Raw genomic sequence first — 23,838 nt, 5'->3', positions numbered from 1 at the left:
TATTTAAACGTGCCAACTCTATCAGACAATCTCGCTTCAGTATTATAAGAAAAATATTAATAAAAATGAACTGATGAACAAACTAGAAAGTTGACACATGATGAATCAAGCCCTAAATACTTCTACCCTCTAAACATCATAAATAAGAAACTTAGAGGCCAAACAGATCCAGACCAACTGAATCATAAACTCAAATGTAGTTCTATTTTAAAATGGTTCTATATGCAGGCCCGGCATGGCCAGGTGGGTTAAGGCGTTCGACTCGTGATCTGAGGGGCGCGGGATCGAATCCCTCTCGCACCAAACATGCTCGCCCTTTCAGCCGCGGGGGCGTTATAATGTTACGGTCAATCTCACTATTCGTTGGTAAAAAAGTAACCCAAGAGATGGCGGTGGGTGGTGATGACTAGCTGCCTTCCTAGATGACTAGTCTTACACTGCTAAATTAGGGACGGCTAACGCGAAATTCCAAAAAACAAGAACATCAAAAACAAACAAAACAAATTCTATATGTAAAAATAGGATTGTATATGTATGTGTATATATGAATACTAAATTGAACTGTATTGTGAACATGGACTAATAGTGCGAAGCTTGTCAAAATATGAGTTAATATTACCCCATGAACTGTACATGATACTTAAAGGGTATGTTAATTAAAACTACAAACAACGGACAGTGGATAAAATTTAACATACTGTGAGTAGAGTAACAAGTGTTCTTACCTAGGATTCAGTAACAGTACAAACAAAATAACAATTCCAGAGGGAGAAAAGAGAGTTCCCCTGGCATGTTGTTTTAAATTTTGTTGATTATAGGGGGGTTACTGAAACTCCACAGGCTATTTTATACTAATAAGAAATATAAATAACGCTGAAAGTGTTCACATCTATAGGGAATAGCACATGATAACGACCCCACGGCTAAAATGACGAGCATGTTTGGTGTAACGGGGACTCGAACCCGCGACCCTCAGACTACCAGTCGACAGCTATCTAAATTTGAACATTGGTGTTAAGTACAAATTCGTTTTGTCTAAATGTTGTTGTTTGTAATTAAACTCACAAGTTGCACAATGGGCTATCTGTGAGATGATCACCATGTGTTGTTGTTACACAATCAGTTCATTGTTTTTTAAGTTATGGAAATTTTAAAAGAGTTTCTACTGATTTTAAAACAGGTTAAATAGAGTTAATTGTCATCTTAATCCACAAGGAAATGCGTTTTCTCTAAATGTTGTTGTTTGTAATTAAGCACAAAGCTACACAATGGGCTCTCTGTGAACTGCTCACCAAGAGTATCGAAACCCGAATTCTAGCGTTGTAAGTCCGCAGACATGCCGCTGTGCCACTGAAGAAGGGGGCTTGTCTAACTGATAAAATCTTCTTTTCCTGAAATTTAGAGTTTTGTGCGTAAAACTTAAAATAATATTTTACCAGAAAATTTCTTTAGGTTAAAATCATGTGAAGACTAAAAATTAGGTACTTTTAAAGCGCTACCTAGTGATAGAAAAGCAGAGTTAATATTTAGGTAACTGATTCTTTTTTTATAAGATAGAAAGCACATAAATGTTATAATGGTATTGAAATACAAATAGCAATGAGTTAGAAGACTTTCACGTTTACCTTCTGACTCTACGAAACTTGTCTTAAACGAAAAATATCTTTCCACATTAATTGATATTTTCATTAAAATCAAATAAGTTACCGAACGGTCACAAATTACGTCAGTTCAGTAGCTTTTTGTGTGGTTTAACATTATTTGTTTGTTTATTGGTGTTAAACACAAAACTATACAATAAGCTACCTGTAATACGTAAACCACGGGGATCGAATCCCAGATATTTAGTCTTTCTAGTCTTCAGTCTTATCGCTCAATCGCTTAGAATATTCCAATCTTGATATTCATGTTACCTAATATTTAAAGTTTTGACATTTTATCCTATTTTATTACAAGGCTCGGCATGGCCAGGCGGTTAAGACGTTCGACTCGCAATTTGAGGGTCGGGGGTTCGAACCCCGCTCTTTCAGCCGTGGGGGCATTATGATGTACGATTAATCCCACTATTCGTTGGTAAAAGAGTAGCCCAGGAGTTGGCGGTGGGTTATGATGACTAGCTGCCTTCCTTCTAGTTTTACACTGCAAAATTAGGGATGGCTAGCACAGATAGCCCTCGTGTAGTTTTGCCCAAAATTAAAAAAAAACAAACAAATAATTTTATTATTCACTAACTCAACTAAACATAAAAAAAACACAACCACAGATCTATATGAATGGAGAACTACTCCAGACTGCTACATCAGCAAAATTTTAGGACTTACCTTTGACTTAAAACTTACGTGAGTAAACCTCGTAAATAATATTAGAATAGAACAAACTGTGCTAGGAGTCTAGCTGGCAAAAACAGTGGAGCTACGGCAGACAACATTATAAAAAGATACAAAACATATATTAGACCTGTCATTGACTATGCAACCCCTGCATATATAAGTGTAAGCAAACAACTAGTTCAAACAAAACTACAAACAATACAAAATACACTTTCCACAACAGCTTATGAAGTACCCAGAACAACATCACCAGAATTGATGCATAAATACACACACATGGAAACAATAACAGATAGACTCCTACATAGTACAATAAACTGTTTTGACAAAAAGTGGAGAAAAAATGAACAAGTGAGCGAACTTGTTTACATGATGAGGATAGACCTAAGTACTTTTCCCCAATGAATATATATTTTCTAAATAAATAAAAAAATAAAACGCCACCTATTAACTAGACTCCACATTAGATTAAGGATTAATTACAAAACATTGAAAGGGTTTTTTATGTAAACGTTTTCTAGTTAATACCTAACTGATAAAAGTGCAAATAATCTATGGAACTATAAGATAAATGTTTTATTTGCACGAAGTGTATGTGTAGATACCGTGTTTCTCCGAAAATAAGACAGGGCTTATATTAATTTTCACTCCAAAATATGACACTAGGGCTTATTTTCGGGGGATGTCTTATTTTGATATATTAAAAAAATGAAGTTACAAAGTAAAACTATTAAACTAACCATTTAATACTTAATACACACTTTTTGTCAAGTATATATATATATATATAAAACTTTCATTCAGTTATGACAAGTTTTGTTGATAGACGAAAATAACAATTATTAAAGCCTCTTAATTATTTTTCAAAAGCTACTTAGAGCTATTTGATCGTCTCTGGTGTAAACTGTTTGGTTTTTCGAATTTCGCGCAAAGCTAGTCGAGGGCTATCTGCGCTAGCTGTCCCTAATTTAGCAGTGTAAGACTAGAGGGAAAGCAGCTAGTCATCACCACCTACCACCAACTCTTGAGCTACTCTTTTACCAACGAGTAGTAGGGTTGACCGTAACATTATAACGCCCCCATGACTGAAAGGGCGAGCAGGTTTGGTGCGACGGGGATTTGAACCCGCGACCCTCAGGTTATGAGTTGAACGGTTTAATCCACCTGGCCCTGCCGGGCCGGTGTAAACTGTGTAAGAATATTCAAATGTAAATTGTTTTCAAATGCCCCTTAGACCTATTTGATCGTTTTTGGTGTAAACTGTGTAACAACATCCAAATGTAGATTGCTTTCAAACACTTAGAGCTATTTGATCACCTCTGGTGAAAATTATGGAAGATTGTTTTTGTTTGTTTGTTTTTGAATTTCGCGCAAAGCTACACGAGAGCTACCTATGCTAATCGTCTCTAATTTAGCAGTGTAAGACCAAAGGGAAGGCAGCTAGTCATCGCCACCCGCCGCCAACTCTTGGGTTACTCTTTTACCAACGAATAGAAGGATTGACCGTCACTTTATAACGCTTCCACGGCTGAAAGGACGGTCATGTTTGAGCGACGAGGATTCGAACCCGCAACCGTCAGATTACAAGTCGAACGCCCTAAACACCTGGTCATGCCGGACCAATTATGGAAAAACATTGAAATGTAGTTTGTTTTCAAATACCTCTTAGAGCTATTTGATCATTTGTGGTGTAAAATATGTAAGAATCAACAAACTTAGCTTGATTTTAAGCAGGAAAAATTGGTTTAGGTTGGTCAGCATTTCTTCTTAACGACATTTTGTTATGAATTTGATCCCACTTAGGCCTTATTAATTTAGCTATAGAAATATTCACAAATATATATCACTGTTAAGAGAAAATTATGTAAGTTGTACTTTTTGTGTCATAATATTACTCTTGTTGTTTACTTTCGTAACAAGAACAAGAATTACGTCATTGTTTTTAACATTCCTTTGACGTATTTTGATTTGTGGCGATTCTAATATTTATTAAAACCTATTTTATGACATTTCTAACCTTCACGCGGCGTGATGTGTTTATGAGGTTTCGAATATCTCTTCGTTTTTGTTTCAGTTTTTAACCCCATTCTTAGTATTTTCAAAATGTTAGTCGTACGTTATTAATTGTACATTTTATTTACTATGGCTATATATCGTCTTAGATGCAAGTCGCGACTCCAAGGGCTGGCATGTTCGGAATGTATAGAATTTCACGTAAAGCTACGCGAGGGCTACCTATGCGATCAGCATAGAGTAAGAATGTTAGAATAGAGGGAAGGCAGCTAGTCAATGCTACACCCAACACCAACTCTTAGGCTCCTCTTTGGCCAACGAATGGTGGGATTGACCGTTACTTAAAACGCTTCCAAGGCTGAAAGGGCGAGAATGTTTTTTGTAAGGTTATTTATAAGAATATTTGTAAGTTATACTTCTAGAGGGCGCTATCAATAGCCTTTAATAATTATGGAGAAAACTAAGTTTAATGATAAAGATGAAAACGGTTGATAAAACAAAAAGCGTCTTCACTGTTATTATTAGACCCATAATCATCCATGGCACTTCAGAAAGTAGCGAAATTTTTTTTGCATGGTTCCAGTTTTATTCGTTTGTGTAATTACGTGCTTTCTGTAATTGCCATGCGACAGATATATCTTCGATTCACTTGTGGTAACATTTAATATTCCTGCTACGTTACATCCCCCCCTCCAGACTTGGTCAAGGATTGTTATGTCTCATGAAAATACCTTTAAAAACAAACATGACGGAGAGATTTGAAACTAGACTTTAGAATCACGTTCACGCAGCAGAACGAAACAACAGATTACATGAATATTGTAACTGTTGGGATTAATTCCCGTGTTTAATGATTAATGTAATGTATATGCTCTTCCCAGATTAATCGTTTGAAGATCCTTGTCTGCTACAGCTGTCGTGTTTCGCATTATTCCAGACAAGCCTTCATTTCCTGTTAACAAATGTCATAGATAGACGAACTTTTACCGCGTTTCGGAGAGAATTTTGTATGACTACCTTGAAAGCAATATTAAAAATAGCGTTACTAGAAACTTCTAATTTCCATAGCAATGACAGTTCAAACAGTATAAAGGTACGAAAGAAAAAGTTTGCTGTTTTCATTTGAGATTATTATATTCCAACCATAGTCACCCGTGATTAAAACTAACACTACTACTTCAACTAATTACATAGTCATCCGTGATTAAAACTAACACTACTACTTCAACTAATTACATAGTCCCCCGTGATTAAAACTAACACTAATACTTCAACTAATTACATAGTCACCCGTGATTAAAACTAACACTAATACTTCAACTAATTACATAGTCACCCGTGATTAAAACTAACACTAATACTTCAACTAATTACATAGTCACCCGTGATTAAAACTAACACTACTACTTCAACTAATTACATAGTCACCCGTGATTAAAACTAACACTACTACTTCAACTAATTACATAGTCATCCGTGTTTAAAACTAACACTACTACTTCAACTAATTACATAGTCACCCGTGATTAAAACTAACACTACTACTTCAACTAATTACATAGTCACCCGTGATTAAAACTAACACTACTACTTCAACTAATTACATAGTCACCCGTGATTAAAACTAACACTACTACTTCAACTAATTACATAGTCACCCGTGATTAAAACTAACACTACTACTTCAACTAATTACATAGTCCCCGTGATTAAAACTAACACTACTACTTCAACTAATTACATAGTCATCCGTGTTTAAAACTAACACTACTACTTCAACTAATTACATAGTCACCCGTGATTAAAACTAACACTACTACTTCAACTAATAGTCACATTAAAACTAACACTACTACTTCAACTAATTACATAGTGATTAAAACTAACACTACTACTTCAACTAATTACATAGTCATCCGTGATTAAAACTAACACTACTACTATAATTACATAGTCACCCGTGATTAAAACTAACACTACTACTTCACTAATTACATAGTCACCCGTGATTAAAAACACTACTACTTCACACTACTACTTCAATTAAAACTAACACTACTACATAGTCATCCGTGATTAAAACTAACACTACTACTTCAACTAATTACATAGTCACCCGTGATTAAAACTAACACTACTACTTCAACTAATTACATAGTCATCCGTGATTAAAACTAACACTACTACTTCAACTAATTACATAGTCACCCGTGATTAAAACTAACACTACTACTTCAACTAATTACATAGTCACCCGTGATTAAAACTAACATTACTACTTCAACTAATTACATGAGTCACCCGTGATTAAAACTAACACTACTACTTCAACTAATTACATAGTCACCCGTGATTAAAACTAACACTACTACTTCAACTAATTACATAGTCACCCGTGATTAAAACTAACACTACTACTTCAACTAATTGCATAGTCACCCGTGATTAAAACTAACACTACTACTTCAACTAATTACATAGTCATCCGTGATTAAATCTAACATTACTACTTCAACTAATTACATAGTCATCCGTGATTAAATCTAACATTACTACTTCAACTAATTACATAGTCATCCGTGATTAAAACTAACACTACTACTTCAACTAATTACATAGTCACCCGTGATTAAAACTAACACTACTTCAACTAATTACATAGTCATCCGTGATTAAAACTAACACTACTACTTCAACTAATTACATAGTCATCCGTGATTAAAACTAACACTACTACTTCAACTAATTACATAGTCATCCGTGATTAAAACTAACACTACTACTTCAACTAATTACATAGTCACCCGTGATTAAAACTAACACTACTACTTCAACTAATTACATAGTCATCCGTGATTAAAACTAACACTACTACTTCAACTAATTACATAGTCACCCGTGATTAAAACTAACACTACTACTTCAACTAATTACATAGTCACCCGTGATTAAAACTAACATTACTACTTCAACTAATTACATAGTCACCCGTGATTAAAACTAACACTACTACTTCAACTAATTACATAGTCACCCGTGATTAAAACTAACACTACTACTTCAACTAATTACATAGTCACCCGTGATTAAAACTAACACTACTACTTCAACTAATTGCATAGTCACCCGTGATTAAAACTAACACTACTACTTCAACTAATTACATAGTCATCCGTGATTAAATCTAACATTACTACTTCAACTAATTACATAGTCATCCGTGATTAAATCTAACATTACTACTTCAACTAATTACATAGTCATCCGTGATTAAAACTAACACTACTACTTCAACTAATTACATAGTCACCCGTGATTAAAACTAACACTACTACTTCAACTAATTACATAGTCATCCGTGATTAAAACTAACACTACTACTTCAACTAATTACATAGTCATCCGTGATTAAAACTAACACTACTACTTCAACTAATTACATAGTCACCCGTGATTAAAACTAACACTACTACTTCAACTAATTACATAGTCACCCGTGATTAAAACTAACACTACTACTTCAACTAATTGCATAGTCACCCGTGATTAAAACTAACACTACTACTTCAACTAATTACATAGTCACCCGTGATTAAAACTAACATTACTACTTCAACTAATTACATAGTCATCCGTGATTAAAACTAACACTACTACTTCAACTAATTACATAGTCACCCGTGATTAAAACTAACACTACTACTTCAACTAATTACATAGTCATCCGTGATTAAAACTAACACTACTACTTCAACTAATTACATAGTCACCCGTGATTAAAACTAACACTACTACTTCAACTAATTACATAGTCACCCGTGATTAAAACTAACATTACTACTTCAACTAATTACATAGTCATTCGTGATTAAAACTAACACTACTACTTCAACTAATTACATAGTCACCCGTGATTAAAACTAACACTACTACTTCAACTAATTACATAGTCACCCGTGATTAAAACTAACACCACTACTTCAACTAATTACATAGTCACCCGTGATTAAAACTAACACTACTACTTCAACTAATTACATAGTCACCCGTGATTAAAACTAACACTACTACTTCAACTAATTACATAGTCACCCGTGATTAAAACTAACACTACTACTTCAACTAATTACATAGTCACCCGTGATTAAAACTAACACTACTACTTCAACTAATTACATAGTCACCCGTGATTAAAACTAACACCACTACTTCAACTAATTACATAGTCACCCGTGATTAAAACTAACACTACTACTTCAACTAATTACATAGTCACCCGTGATTAAAACTAACACTACTACTTCAACTAATTACATAGTCACCCGTGATTAAAACTAACACTACTACTTCAACTAATTACATAGTCACCCGTGATTAAAACTAACACCACTACTTCAACTAATTACATAGTCACCCGTGATTAAAACTAACACTACTACTTCAACTAATTACATAGTCACCCGTGATTAAAACTAACACTACTACTTCAACTAATTACATAGTCACCCGTGATTAAAACTAACACTACTACTTCAACTAATTACATAGTCACCCGTGATTAAAACTAACACTACTACTTCAACTAATTAATTAAGAGTATCCTCGATGAAAGATGAAAAAAGAAAGAAAAAAAGGAACACTGAATATTTTTATATTTGAACTATGGTTTCAGTATTGATATTTTTGTATGGTTTCTTTAGGGTTTTACCGACAACGAATCTCACGGAACTTCGAAAGGTTATCCACCGACAGTTATCTTACGATGTAGTACCCAAAAATTACGTCTTCTTACGAAGTGTTGGGAGGAACTTCACGCAGGTTAGTCCAGTGATATTTCGATATTTATTATTGTTAGATTTATTGTCTCATAACTTCCTACTTCTAACTGATGAATAAATTGATTAACAAGATACCTTTTAGCTCTTAACGCTTTAGACAAAAACCTTGTAGCAACAAATGCTCTTTAGTTCAGTGTATTAAATGTACATTGAAAACAATGTTAACAAACTCAACAAAAATATTATCTTACAGGTAAAACCACACCAAGAAAAGGAAATGAAAGCCAAGCATTTTCTACCACCTTTTGTAAGATTTTCTTTATTGCTTTTATTTCTTTGTATTTGTAAAACTTTGATTCTTTGTTTGTTTTGAATTTCGCACAAAGCTACTCGATGGCTATCTGTGCTAGCCGTCCCTAATTTAGCAGTGTAAGACTAAAGGGAAAGCAGCTAATCATCGCTACCTACCGCCAACTCTTCGGCTATTTTTTTTACCAACAAATAGTGGGATTGACCGTCATATTATGACGCCCCCGTGGCTGAAATGGCGAGCATATTTGGTGCGACAGGGATTCGAAACCACGACCGTTAGATTACGAATCGAACGCCTTAATCCATCTGACCGTGCCGGGCCTGATGTTGTTATCAAGGTGGTGCTAATCATATAAGTATCGATATGTTATATATATATATATAACGTACGTATGTTCTTCATCATGTAATTTGTTGAAATAAGAATTGGTATTTTAAATATGTTGAAAGAGTTATGCTGTTAATTATGGCTTGTGATGAATGTAGATCCCAGGTGATTTTCATGGTAGTGTTGGCCATAGTGGCTCAGCCAGAAATCTGAAGATTTGTAATGGCAAAAAACAATAACAACACACACTACTCGTACTATGTACAATACATATATTTTATTGTACATCTTTGTGTATAAGAATAAACAAAACAAAAAAACAATATTATCAAGAGTGAAATTATGTTGTGAGCATTCATATGATATGTATAGACAGTCTAGTTTGGTGAATGGTTCTTAAACTGTGTAGAGGTCATGTAAGAAGCGTTAAGAAAACGTTTCGCCTTTTGTTTTATTTCTAAGGTTAAGGTCGTTGTTGTTATTATTGGCTACACACACACACACACACACACACACATATTGCAATTTGAATGAGTTGAACGTTGTTTTTTTTTGGGGGGAAGGACGACTTAAGAAGTTTGAGAAACATTGGTCTGGGTGAGGAACGCAGACAACAGTGCTGAATATCTATGTAACATAATTTATTTTTATTATGTTAGTTTTTGAGTAGTTCAAGTAGAATTATTACACGAGCAAATAAGCCATTTCATACTCTCAGAAAATGCACCGACTCCCCCTAGATTTTTTTCATTTTAATGGAAATTAAATGTATGTTTTTTTTAAATTTTGCACAAAGCTACACGAGGGATATCTGCACTAACCGTCTCTAATTTAGCAGGATGAAACACATGCTAGAGGAAAGACAACTATTCGTCACCACCTACTGCCAACCCTTGGGCTACTCTTTTACCAAGGAATAGTTGGATTGATCGTCACATTATAATGCCCTCCCCCACAGCTGAAAGGGCGAGCATGCCTGGCGGGAGAGGGATTCGAAACAGTAACTCTCAGATTACGAGTCGAGCGTTCTAACCACCTGGCCATGAAATTAAATGCGAAACCAATGACTTCTAACGATAACCAAAATGTGGGAGTCCTTCCTGGACATGAGGAAAATAACAGATCTTAAAGTAATAATTATAATTAACCTTATATGTGTTAGTTATAGACATCGTTTCGTTCGTTATTCTTGTTTTATCAATTAAAATTTGCTTTATGAAAAATATAAAAATACAGACAACTAAATCATTTTTAAAAGAGGGCTTCATCACGATACCACTCTAAATTTGAATAACATGGTTCATGATGAATTAGCTTTCTACCAGGGGGCGCACATATATAAATTGCAAAGTCCTGCATATGTATAGTTTATGATCAGTTAGGCCTAAATTGTTCGTATTTGTTACACAGATATATCTTATGAAACACATACGTACAACTCAAGATAAATTTGTTAACAAGTTTCTGCTTCTGTTTTACCTCGAGAACACGCAGAATATTACAAGTAGAGATGATGTAGTTAAGAAACTTAATATATATGTGTGTATCAGTTTTTAAACTTTACAGAGAAAACCGTAGGATTGAAACTGTTTAGAAAAAATGACTAAAACACTCCAGAAAAAACACACGGAAAAACGTTTTTTTATTTCAACTTCGAGGTTTCGGCTTACGTTTCTCTCGAGGGTTAAAGCGTCACATACAAATGTAAACTACGTATTGAAAAGAACACATACAAGTGATTCGTTTTTTAAAACAGTTTTATAAACATTCAGGTGAGAATGCTTATATATATTAATAAGTATAAATAAATTGTTAAGTTAAATGTCACACTTTTAGATATACAATGATACATGTTGATGTTGTGTTAGTGCAGAGCCACACAATGAGCTGTGTCCATTGCGGAGAATCGACTTTCCGATTTTATCGTCTTAGCCCTGTGGACTTACCGCTAACTTATCACGGGACTATAAAGATGTAATAGTTGTAGGATATTTCAACGTTAAGAATTGAGGCTAGTTTCTCTTTTTTTTTTTTTCTCGTAAATATGAGATATATTTTTTCTAAAAAGGAATATCCGTTATACAGTATCTGAACGTTTTAAATTTCACAATATTATTGTCAAATAAAAGGTGTAAAACGCATTTTTTATATAAAGAATGTTATTATATAAGTATGTGCATACGCACACACTAAAACTTGTTTCTTGGATTTTATTAAACAGGAAGATTATTATTATAGGAGGTAATAGCAAGCAATAATAATGTAATTCCAATTAGTGATATTCCTGTAAGAGAAATTCAGCGGTATTTTTCTTGCACGAGCACTGTCTTTTACTAGAAAGTGATTTGTTTAATTATCAGCACGAGCAGATTAGCCTATTGTAAAATAGTTTAGGCTTAAGTCAAATACTGAAATCAATACGCGTTAGTTTGGCATTTATCACAGATTCTTTGTGGCTATCGAGCACGTTTGACTCAAACGTTTAGATAAAAATACTTTAATTAAGCAATATATTTGTAACAAAGGATCAAAACCCTCCTTTTTGTAAGGAAGAATCGAAAAAGTTAACAAATTAATTTTCATAAGATGTTTGGTAAAATATACAATTACTGTAAATTAATTCATAATATTAGAAAAACACGTGGCAGACATGAATAAAAACCCTATAACCCGAGCGGTTTTGAAAGATGGAACTTTTTCCTTGAGGGGCAAACTAGGGGTGTTCAGTTTGAAGAGAAGTCGGCCTTTAGAAAGCGTTCTAATTATAGGGTTTTTATTCATGTTTGTAGATAAAGATCATTGATATATGTGTATCACAGAAATGAAGATTTAGTTACTTTGGTTTCCAATGTGTATCCATCGTTCTTATTTACCTGATACTTTCTAGATTTTATTACTATTAGGCCTTTGTTCTATTAGGTAACTTCTATTTTTTATATTCCCAAGGCCCCCGAACCTGAGATCTATTTAAAGGAAGGATTATACGTAGGTGATCCTAATTGGTCACAAGGAGAGGATAGTGGCGTTGAAGAGACACTAGATAATAAATCTCAGTACAGTGAGGGTAAGTATGAATTATCCTAAATGAAAATTTAACACATTTCACTAACAGATACAGGGAAAGTATCCATAACAAATAGTGGACTTAATAAGGATAGAAACAGTGTCACGTTATTAATACAAATATAAACAGCTAGAAATAAAGCATAAACAGTACTAATAGTGCTAAATAGTACTAGGCTTGTGCAAAATACCAATTGAAACCACTGAATTATGCAAGATGTGTTCAGAAATAACCATATGTGTGATATTAGTACACTGCGCGAGAGATGCTCAACGTTATGTGTTTGTTATTAGAGGCATTACTTCGGTGTTTTCACCAAAGTTGACATTCAACACAATTATAAAATGGTAACTGAGAGTGACATTGGTTATGACTGCCACTGAAAAATTCAGATAAAACAGCTCTTTCCTCATTTCCATTGGTACGTTATATCATGTCGCCACGTCCAGTCATATTCTATCTAACTACAGTGCATCTTTACAATATCCCTGTAGCGTAGTTTCGATTGCAAAAGGCTATATTATAAGGCTGTCTTACCTAAAGCAACTACCCCCTCCCAGTTTGATTTCTATAATCCATCTAATGTATGGTTACGATGGATTTTCAATGCTCATTTCAACAGTCTGACCACACTGAAGTCTGTTGGCAACTGTTCCTGTGACTGTCTAATATTGTGGTAAGCCAAGGGTCATTATATCTGAACATAAGAAAATGAGATATTCGTGGTCCTAATTTACAGAAAGAAAATGCAATAACTTGTGACAAATGGTATAAAAGAGATAAGACACGGTTGAGCAAGAAGAAGGAGGAATTCCTATTTTTAACAACTCCTGTAAAACAGCAAGTGAACATTAAATACCTGAAAATGCTGAACAAATATTGTATGCTCATTTATATTCATTCAAACTGACTGTAATCACTGAAGAACAATTTTATACGTCAGATTTAACAGAAAGTCATAACCTGGAACTACTGGAGAGTTAATACGCACACAAAAAATATATATAAATATATTTACATACATAAGTAGAGTTAGGGGACAGTAATGGTTTCAGTCCAATATGTTCTGACTGTTTATTTGGTTCTATACTTCATCAGATTTAGAGGATTTTCATAGTTTGATTAGACTAAGAATTATGTAAAGTATTTACATAGTAATTCTCTATAATACTGGGTTTGTTGAGTAATAATATTCTGAATTTTTTTATCAGTGGTTTTTTGTATGGTACTGAATTTTATTGGAAAGTAATATTCAAATGTCCTCGTACAGTTATATGACATTTGATAGTAATATTCTAAAGTCTTCAGATAGGGTTGTATGTGATAGTGGTTGGTAATGATCTAAAGTTATTTGATAGTAATATTCTAAAGTCTTCAGATAGGGTTGTATGTGATTGTGGTTGGTAATGATCTAAAGTTATTTGATAGTAATATTCTAAAGTCTTCAGATAGGGTTGTATGTGATAGTGGTTGGTAATGATCTAAAGTTATTTGATATTAATGTTCTAAAGACCTTGTATAGTAGTTCTATATGATACTGCGTAGTAATATTCTAGTCTTCGTATGATGGTACTGGTTAGTAATATTCTGAATTCATCTGGTACTAGTATTTTTTAATCTGATAAGGTGGTTTCACACGACAATATACTTATTTGAGTAATGATATTCTGAAGTCCTTACGTAGGAGTTTTATACATCATAGCAATTATTGGAAAGTAATGGTATGAAGTTGTTGTAACAGTAATTGATGGTTAAAAGAGAGTTTAGTCAGATACCATTTTAACCATCAATGTACCTTTTTCTGTATGACAAGCGTGGGCTTCAGTCATTTGTTTACTTCTTTCTTATCTTTGTTAGTACAATGGAAAAAAAAGTCCCTTTGTGTTTACCTTCCTGACCTTTAAAACAGTAAACTAATTACACTATACTTGTATGCAGAAGTTGTGTATTGTTTTGGATTTAGTACACAATTGCTGACTCATGGATCGCAAAAACCGTATCGTATTTAGTGGATATATGTTAACTCAAAGCTTTATACGGTAGCTGTCTATTATATTGGATTTTGTGGACATTTGTTGCCTCAAAGCTTTGTACAGAAATTGTATATTATACTGGATTTTGTGGACATTTGTTGCCTCAAAGCTTTGTACAGAAATTGTATATTATATTGGATTTTGTGGACATTTGTTGACTGCTTACACGAAAAACATCTGAATCGGAAATGGTCTTTTTGGAATGAACTTCATTAGAACTTCGAGATAAAATATTCGAATGAAAATAGAAGGAAAACCACGAAACCTAATATATTTTATAATACATTTTTTACAATCATTTCTAATTTTATAACATAATTCTGTACTTGTTAATTTTGCTAGTGTTTCTGTTTTTTTCGTTTTACTTAAACTGTTTAAACCTGCTCCACTTACCTTCTTGTATAAAGTGGTGTAAGTATTGCACACCTTACAAGCGGAGGTTTATACGGAGATGGTAAGGTGTGCAATACTTACAAGTCTTCTTGTATAAAGTGGTGTAAGTATTGCACATCTTACAAGCGGAGGTTTATACGGAGATGGTAAGGTGTGCAATACTTACAAGTCTTCTTGTATAAAGTGGTGTAAGTATTGCACACCTTACAAGCGGAGGTTTATACGGAGATGGTAAGGTGTGCAATACTTACAAGTCTTCTTGTATAAAGTGGTGTAAGTATTGCACACCTTACAAGCGCAGGTTTATACGGAGATGGTATTTTTTTCTCATAATTAATATTTGAACATTTTCCAGATACTTCTTTTGGTGGAACTAAAGGTAATTACATAGAATCAACCACTCAGTCAAACAACACTGTGTCTTCAAAATTTGTAAAACAGCAAAAGTACAGTACAGCGCCACGTTCTGATGAAAGGGGAAAACCAAGACGACTTATGGTTAGCAGAGGAGAAACTGACGAAAGTAACGTTCGATATAGACGGTAAATATTAATTTACAAGCGTTTGTTGTTCGTCGTACCTCTCTTAAAACCCTATTGGAATAGCATAATTGTTAATAGGGAAACAGTTCTAGCCAGTAAGTTGCAGAATATAATCTGGTGTATGACAAGATATAAAATGCATCATGTAAATATTAAAGTTTTAAAAATGTTTTACATGTGGATGAACCGAATTTAACATTGCAAGACCATCGTATTTATGGACGGGCATGGCCAGGCGGTTAAAGCGCTCGACTCGTAATCTGAGGGTCGCCGGTTCGAATCCCCTTCACACCAAATATGCTCGCCCTTTCAGCCATGGGAGCATTATAATGTGACGCTCAATCCCACTATTCGTTGGTAAAAGAGTAGCCCAAGAGTTGGCGGTGGGTAGTGATGACCAGCTGCCTTACTTCTAGTCTTACACTGCTAAATTAGGGACGGCTAGCGCAGATAGCCCTCGTGTAGCTGTGAACGAAATTCAAACACGAACATACCAACATATTTTATGTACACCATTTTATCCCAACATGTGTATCATGATAACAATTCTTTGATATGCGTACTCAGTAAGATAATGTATCAGCGTTATCACGAACCTCATATTGAAATTATGTGACTGTGATTATAAGTATACTTAACTAAAACAGAAGGTATCATTTTACTCCACTGTTACACAGCATTTGGTTGAAATTCTTAACAAAATATAATGTGATACAAACTTTATTAATGTACTAGTTGGAGTACCCGTCCCCTGGACGGCAGTTATATAAATTCATGATTAATGGAAGACAATTGTCCTTTATCCGAAATTTAAAAATCGCCCATTAAAACTGCAAAAGTGAAAAATTTCTGTGTCCCCCTGCATGGACCTAATGAACCTCCACACGAAAGTTGGTTAAGATCCATTTACAGGGGGCGAAATAGTGGTAAAAAAACCACAAAAACACCCATAAAAAACCAGCAAAACTGAATATTTATATATATCCCCCGCTTGAACCTAATGAACCTCCATACACGTTTTGCTGAGGATTCATCCACATCCTGCAAAACAGCTACATGGACATACAAAAAACATTACTATTATTTTGATATCTACACACATACATACAGATAAAGCAATCGACTCCACTCATATAGGCCAGTGTTTTTCAACCACTGTTACAGCCACCTTGCCGATTTGTGGGATTTAAAAACCAAAACAAAAACTGTTCCCTGATATTTAAATTATTGAAAATCTTTTACGTAGAAGATAGCAACACGCTCAAAATGTTTCGTCAATATTATGTCTTGCTTTCATGCCGTATATCATCTTAACATTTTTATCTATTTACGCAGAAAAAAAGGAAAAGAGGCGAAATACAAATTAAATGAACAAGAAACTGGGACCAGGAAGGAAGATGCCGAAGAAAACTATTTTGATGAAGATGAAGACGAAAATGTCAGTTACGATCAGGTTGAAGGGGAAAAAGTGATAAAAAATAAAGGAATTAGACGTACAGTCAACAATAAGTCTCATGAACTTTCTTCTAACAGAAGAGTCAATAACATTCCAAAGTCTCAATCAAAAAGTAAAAATGGTCTCCCCGACAGAAAAAGGATAACAAAGAGGAACGAGTCTAAGGTGGAACAGCACACGGATCAAGCTGAAGCTATAAGAAGAGAAAGAATGTCTTCACAGAAATACCAAAAGAAAACTTTTGGCAAACAGAACAATAACAGACAAAACACTTTGACAAATAGTAATAGTGTTAGTACAGTATCCAAGGGGCAACTTTTTACTGAAGACAGTAAGTACAATTCTCCTTCAAAGAGTTCAAATGAAGAGTATATTATTGAAAAGACCAGTATTAAACTTCTTGATGCTGACGGAAACAATGCTACAGGTAACGAGATTAGTGAAATAGTTCAATACGTTGAAGACGAAGAAAGAGATCCTGAGGTAGAGAGTGGAACAGCTGTTATTCGAGAGCATGTTATAACTCTTGATGATAATGGTTCTGATGCTGAAGAAGGTAATAAGTACATCGTAAGGAAGATTATAACAGAGACCCGAGAAGAAAGAACAGAAAAGAGGAGATACAGGCATACAGTGAATGATGGAACGATCCCAGCCAGTGGAGATAATGGAGGTGATGAACCTACAACGTTTATGAATAAGAATGAAGAAGAATGGATTGAAAACAAAAGTTCTGAAGGAAAAGTTCTGGACCAGGATTCAGATCATGAGAACAATGAAGAACGCTATGCAAGTTCCGTTTTACAAGATAACGCAGAAATTAAAGCAGGAAGTGAATCTAGTCAAACTCAGCGTGGTCGATTAAAAATCGAGGTATCTGTGAAGGAACTTGGTGAAACAATGACACAAACTGATAGCACAGAATTAGAAAACATGCAGACAGAAACAGAAATTGATAAAGTAAGTGTTCATGACAGTAAGGAAAATTATATTGACGAAGATATTGGAGATTCGCATACAGGTGAAGCTGTTCTTGAAGATGGAACACAAGATGTATTAGAACGAGATGGAGATGGGACTAGAATAGAAGCTGGCGAAGAAGATATTAATGATAGAACGGGGGATGCAACTGAAGCTGGCAAAGATGATATTAATGATGGAACGGGGGATGCAACTGAAGCTGGTGAAGAAAATATTAATGATGGAGCAGGGGATGCAACTGAAGGTGGTGAAGAAAATATTAATGATGGAACGGGGGATGCAACTGAAGCTGGTGAAGAAAATATTAATGATGGAACGGGGGATGCAACTGAAGCTGGTGAAGAAAATATTAATGATGGAGCAGGGGATGCAACTGAAGGTGGAGAGGAAAATATTAATGATGGAGCAGAGGATGCAACTAAAGCTGGTGAAGAAAATATTAATGATGGAGCAGAGGATGTAACTGAAGCTGGTGAAGAAAATATTAATGATGGAGCAGAGGATGTAACTGAAGCTGGTGAAGAAAATATTAATGATGGAGCAGGGGATGCAACTGAAGCTGGTGAAGAAAATATTAATGATGGAGCAGAGGATGTAACTGAGGCTGGTGAAGAAAATATTAATGATGGAGCAGAGGATGTAACTGAAGCTGGTGAAGAAAATATTAATGATGGAGCAGGGGATGCAACTGAAGCTGGAGAAGAAAATATTAACGATGGAGCAGGGGATGCAACTGAAGCTGGAGAAGAAAATATTAACGATGGAGCAGAGAATGCAACTAAAGCTGGTGAAGAAAATATTAATGATGGAGCAGGGGATGCAACTGAAGCTGGTGAAGAAGATATTAATGATGGAACAGGAGATGGTACTGAAGCTGGTGAAGGAGATATTAATGATGGAACAGGTGATGTAATTGAAGCTGATGAAAGTGGAACAGGAGAGAAAGCAGAAAGTTTTGAAGGAGACTTCAACAATGGAATAGGGGATTTAACAGAAGCCAGTGAAGGTGATATGGGGGTTGGTTCACGAACTGGAACAAGAGAAGATGATGGACAGAGCAATACTGATAAAGCAGGCAGTGCGGCTAAAGCACATGAAGGTGACTTTGGTGATTTGGAAGTTGAGAAGTTGCATGATGAAGAAGGCTCAGACGGCGTTGATGATCAAATAGAAGAAACAGTTAAGAATAACAGAAAACATAAACATAAAAATGAAATTTTTGCGCGTAAAAACGGTGTTACACACAGAAAATATGAACACAAGAATGATGTTTCATTGAGAAACAAACTTCCAGAAAACACTTATACCTCAAGAGGATCGCTTGCCTGGGCAGTTGATGGGAATGGTAGACGATGGTATTATAGACGCCATGATCCTAGAACAAAGCGTGGAAGAAATGCCCAGAATGAATTACCTCCAGCTTCTCAGCGTGGAGTGATACAAGAAAACGACGGGACAGTGAGAACGAAAAGAGGAAAGGATACTCTTCACGGAGGACCTGGCAGCAAACCACAAGTAAACACACAAGAACAGGACTTTGGTTGGACGTCAAGATTGGGAAAAAGAAAATGGCGACCACGTTGGACATCTGATGGAGGATACCTACTACGAAGAAGTCGCTCTGATGGCTATGGACTTGCAAGACTTCCAGCAATGGAAAGAAATAAAAAGGGAGATATAAACAGGGTGCATAAGACTTCGTCCACATTAGAACTACTGAGAGATGATGAACCTCTTAGTCGCAGTAAGTATTTGTGAGTTTTGATCTTGTATGTGGCCCAACTATTTTTACAATATTATAATTTTGTTTAATATAATAACTACAATTTAAGACAAATTTTGAAATGTGGCTTCTGTTTTGACACCTTAGAGTAACCCCAATTATGACTTCATTTTCATTTTCAAAATCAAATTAAAGCGAAGTTAAAATAAACTGAAAGAAACAGTTAGGAAATAGCTATCAGGTCCTCTATGTTGGACCAATATTAGAATAAAGACTGACGTTTAATACTTCATTAAATAAGATAATTTACTACACTATATTATAGTAGCAAAAAGAACGGACATTGCTTATAGTTTCTGAGTTTATTTACAAAAGAAATCTGAAACCCAAAGTACTTGTTTAATAGTTGTAAGGAACAATGACAGAAAACTAGTTCCGTAGTTGTTCTTTATTTTCACTGGATGAAAAATGTAAATTAATCATCTGTAATCTTTACTTAATGTTCGACAATTGTTATATTAAAATGTATAACAAAACGGACGTATACGGATAAATGAAGGACAAGACAACTTTTTGCAAGATAGGTTCTTAAGGTTATTTGTACCACAATGGGCCACAGTAGACATAGCACATCAACCGATGTGGCTTTGTTCTAAATCAGACAATCTTAAGGTTATTTCCTCATGTATAACCTAAGTTTTAACCTGTTCTTGTTTAAAGACGCACGAATTTAAAAGCAAACAACAAATTAATGAAACTGAAAAACTTGGGGGTTTTACAGTACGTACACCATTTGACTTTTCTTGTCGGTTTTCTTTTCTTAGCGAGTATTAAATCTGTATATTCGACACGACGGTCTCACTAGCATATGTTTTAAAAAAATTAGCCTTCCTGTACATGTAGATAATATCTGACTAAAGAACGATTAGTACCAATCAATCAGTTTCTCTAGGAAAGTTTAATAGCATTAACGAACGTCATCGTCTTGCAAGCTTTGAACTGTACTGTATTACGTTGTATAAGTGTTGTTACCGAAGAAGAAAAACTGGGATAAATGACAACAAAGAATAAATGCCATCTGTTGTATGTCGATGTAACTATTTCGTAGGGTGGAGATGGAATTTCACCAAACTTGGTATGGAGGTTCATTAAGTCTATGAGAAAATATATACAAATTTTCAGTTTTGTATTTTGCGTTTTTTCACCACTACTTCGCCTTCTGTTGATGATTCTTTGCCGAACTTGATTTGAAGGTTTGTTGCATCAATGCGAGGATACATACAAGCTTGCGATTTTGCATTTGTGCTTTGCAGTTCTTAAGATCATTTAATTACATATAAGGGAGGCAATGTTCTAAATTTACATAATTTCCCTCCAGGGTACGGATAGTCCAGCTACTAAAGGATGAATTGATGTGTCTATACGAAAAATTTAGGCCCGACATGGCCAGGTGGGTTAACACTTGCGACTCGTAATCTGAGGGTCGCGGGTTCGCATCCCCGTCGCGCCAAACATGCTCGCCCTTTTAGCCGTGGGGGCGTTATAAATGTGACGGTCAATCCCATTATTCGTTGGTAAAAGAGTAGCCCAAGAGTTGGCGGTTGGTGGTGATGACTAGCTGCCTTCCCTCTAGTCTTACACTATTAAATTAGGGATGGCTAGTAAAGACCATGATCAAGGACTTCTGGTTGAAACGTCGCACAATATAAAACTAAGTAAAGTTTTGATATAGACACGTCAATTTATTCTGTATTAATTCTGCAGTTTTGATAAATGAACTTATAGTACAAAATTGAATCTATTACTAATTTAGTTCCAGCGTATACAAACCTTGGCATATTGAGCCCAAACATTAATATAATTATGTTCTTGTATATTTCTGTGAATTAAGGAGAACGCCTACAGCTGATGTTAGAGGAACTTAAAGCAGAACGTCGACTACTGGATGCCAAGCGACAAGAGTATCTCAGACGAGCGAATCAACTAAAATCCAAGGCTAATCGAAAGAAAGATCAAAGTAAAGTACAGTTGATACTTATTTCTGTCAGCTTAGTTTCTGCGTTAGTATAGCATGGTCGAGAATATAAAAAATGACCCAGTGAAGTATTATAGTTTTAACCTCTCATCTTGTTTTGGTACTGCAATTTTAAAAAATATAAACTACATATTTTTAAAAACGAAATAAATAATAGGAAAAAAAAAAGGAAATACTGCTGAGTAGTGTTGAGCACGTGTATGAAAAAATGGAATTACCTTTTTTCAAGACCTGGCATGACTAGATGGTTAAGACACTCGACTCGTAATCCGAGGATCGTGGGTTCGAGTCACCGTCACACCAAACATGCTCACCCTTTCAGCCGTGGGAGCGTTATAATGTTCAGTCAATCCCGCTGTTCGCTGGTAAAAGAGTAGCCCAAAAGATGGCGGTGAACGGTGCTGACTAGTTGTCTTCCCTCTGGCCTTACACTGCTAAATTAGGGACGGCTAGCGCAGATAGCCCTCGTGTAGCTTTGAGCGAAATTCAAAAATAAACAAAAATCAAACCTTTTCCCGAAATTCCTATGGTTATTGTAAAATGAATTACTTCTTTAAGGTAAGACTGAGCACCATTTTATGTCGTTACAGGTAATGTAGTCGATCCATGGTGGGTGTTATTTTCAAGAGATTGGGTGAATTCTTACAATTTTTTTTGACTCGATAAAAATAAAATATATTAATTATTGTTTAAAGTTTTTTAAAATAACAAAGTCTGCGTTTCAAAGAATTAAAGTGTGCTCGTTAAGACCTTGCTTTACCGTTTTTGAAAATCATATAAATATAATACAAGAACTTTTGAACCCATATATTTCATGGTTTTGAAAATCCTATAGTACAAGGACGTTCACTATAGTCCAATCACTTTTTTTGCTCCAGATCTTCTAAGGTTTTTAGAAATTCCAAAATTATACTAGTGTATGTAACCAAACGTTTAATCAGAGACAAAACGCTAATCTTGGAAAATGATGAAAAATAATATCGATAATTAAATCAGTCTGTTGCCGTTTAGGGTTTAGTGGCGTGTTTGCTTTTTAGCTCTACGAGTGAACTCAGGTAATTGTGATAGAACAGTTTAGGTGGTTTAGCCTTAGCAGTCGTAATCAAATGATAATGACTTTTGAAAACAAAATTTTACATACTCATATTTAAACACACAGAAATAAGTCTAAATACATGAAAATAGTATAGATATAATTTAGTTTTAAATTTGTGTTAGATCATTGCTTAGGTATCGCTACTTAGTAACATACAAGTATATTTAAATATTTCTAGACCTAATTTTAGAGATAATTAGAATACTTTAACGTGTGTTAAGTTAACCGATACACAAGTTACATTTATAGAATTAACGATTAACTACAAAAACTTATATCTAGACTTAAAAACGTATCTGAAAGATAATTCAAATGTTCTATCAGGTCTGGAAATGAATATTTTATCGACGGTTCACGATGAGCGAGTTAATTCTGAGTTGATATTGTTACACTTCGCTTCGTAGCTAGCTAACTTTCTATTCTTGGCTAGCCTTACACCATTTACAAGCTGACTTTTCACCGAGGAAGATATAATATAATGTTCTCGTAGAAATACTAATGTCTGAAGTTATTTTCTTAAGTTAAATGGTTCATAATGTTCGAAATTTATAAACGTTTCTGGTCAAATATCTCTAGTTCTCTGAATAATACGTGTTTATCACAGTTATAGCTTCCGAGATTTATAGTAGTATACTAACTGTAGCAAAGCAACAATGTATACTGTCTCTCCGCGTGTTGCGATGACTACTTTTTATAATCATCAGGCGAGGTTCTCTAAATTTCAGTTGGCAATAATACTGGCAGTCACTAGTAT

General features: G+C 34.8%; 1 protein-coding gene across 2 annotated transcripts in view; it reads left to right on the top strand.

The window, feature by feature from the left end:
• The window catches only part of LOC143245141 (uncharacterized), a 59,886-nt gene that overhangs the window by 18,222 nt on the left and 17,826 nt on the right, over positions 1 to 23,838 (top strand). For both annotated transcript variants that reach the window (XM_076491077.1, XM_076491079.1), the window contains exons 3-8: positions 9,044 to 9,161; positions 9,375 to 9,428; positions 12,708 to 12,825; positions 15,607 to 15,793; positions 17,129 to 19,974; positions 21,845 to 21,970. In XM_076491077.1, coding sequence (XP_076347192.1) covers positions 9,044 to 9,161; positions 9,375 to 9,428; positions 12,708 to 12,825; positions 15,607 to 15,793; positions 17,129 to 19,974; positions 21,845 to 21,970 — 3,449 coding nt within the window. The remainder of the gene's footprint in view (positions 1 to 9,043; positions 9,162 to 9,374; positions 9,429 to 12,707; positions 12,826 to 15,606; positions 15,794 to 17,128; positions 19,975 to 21,844; positions 21,971 to 23,838) is intronic.

The sequence above is a fragment of the Tachypleus tridentatus genome, chromosome 2, assembly GCF_004210375.1.
Source record: "Tachypleus tridentatus isolate NWPU-2018 chromosome 2, ASM421037v1, whole genome shotgun sequence".
Taxonomy (NCBI): domain Eukaryota; kingdom Metazoa; phylum Arthropoda; class Merostomata; order Xiphosura; family Limulidae; genus Tachypleus; species Tachypleus tridentatus.
Note: the sequence above shows the minus strand (reverse complement) of the source record. Positions and strands in the feature narration are given on the sequence as shown.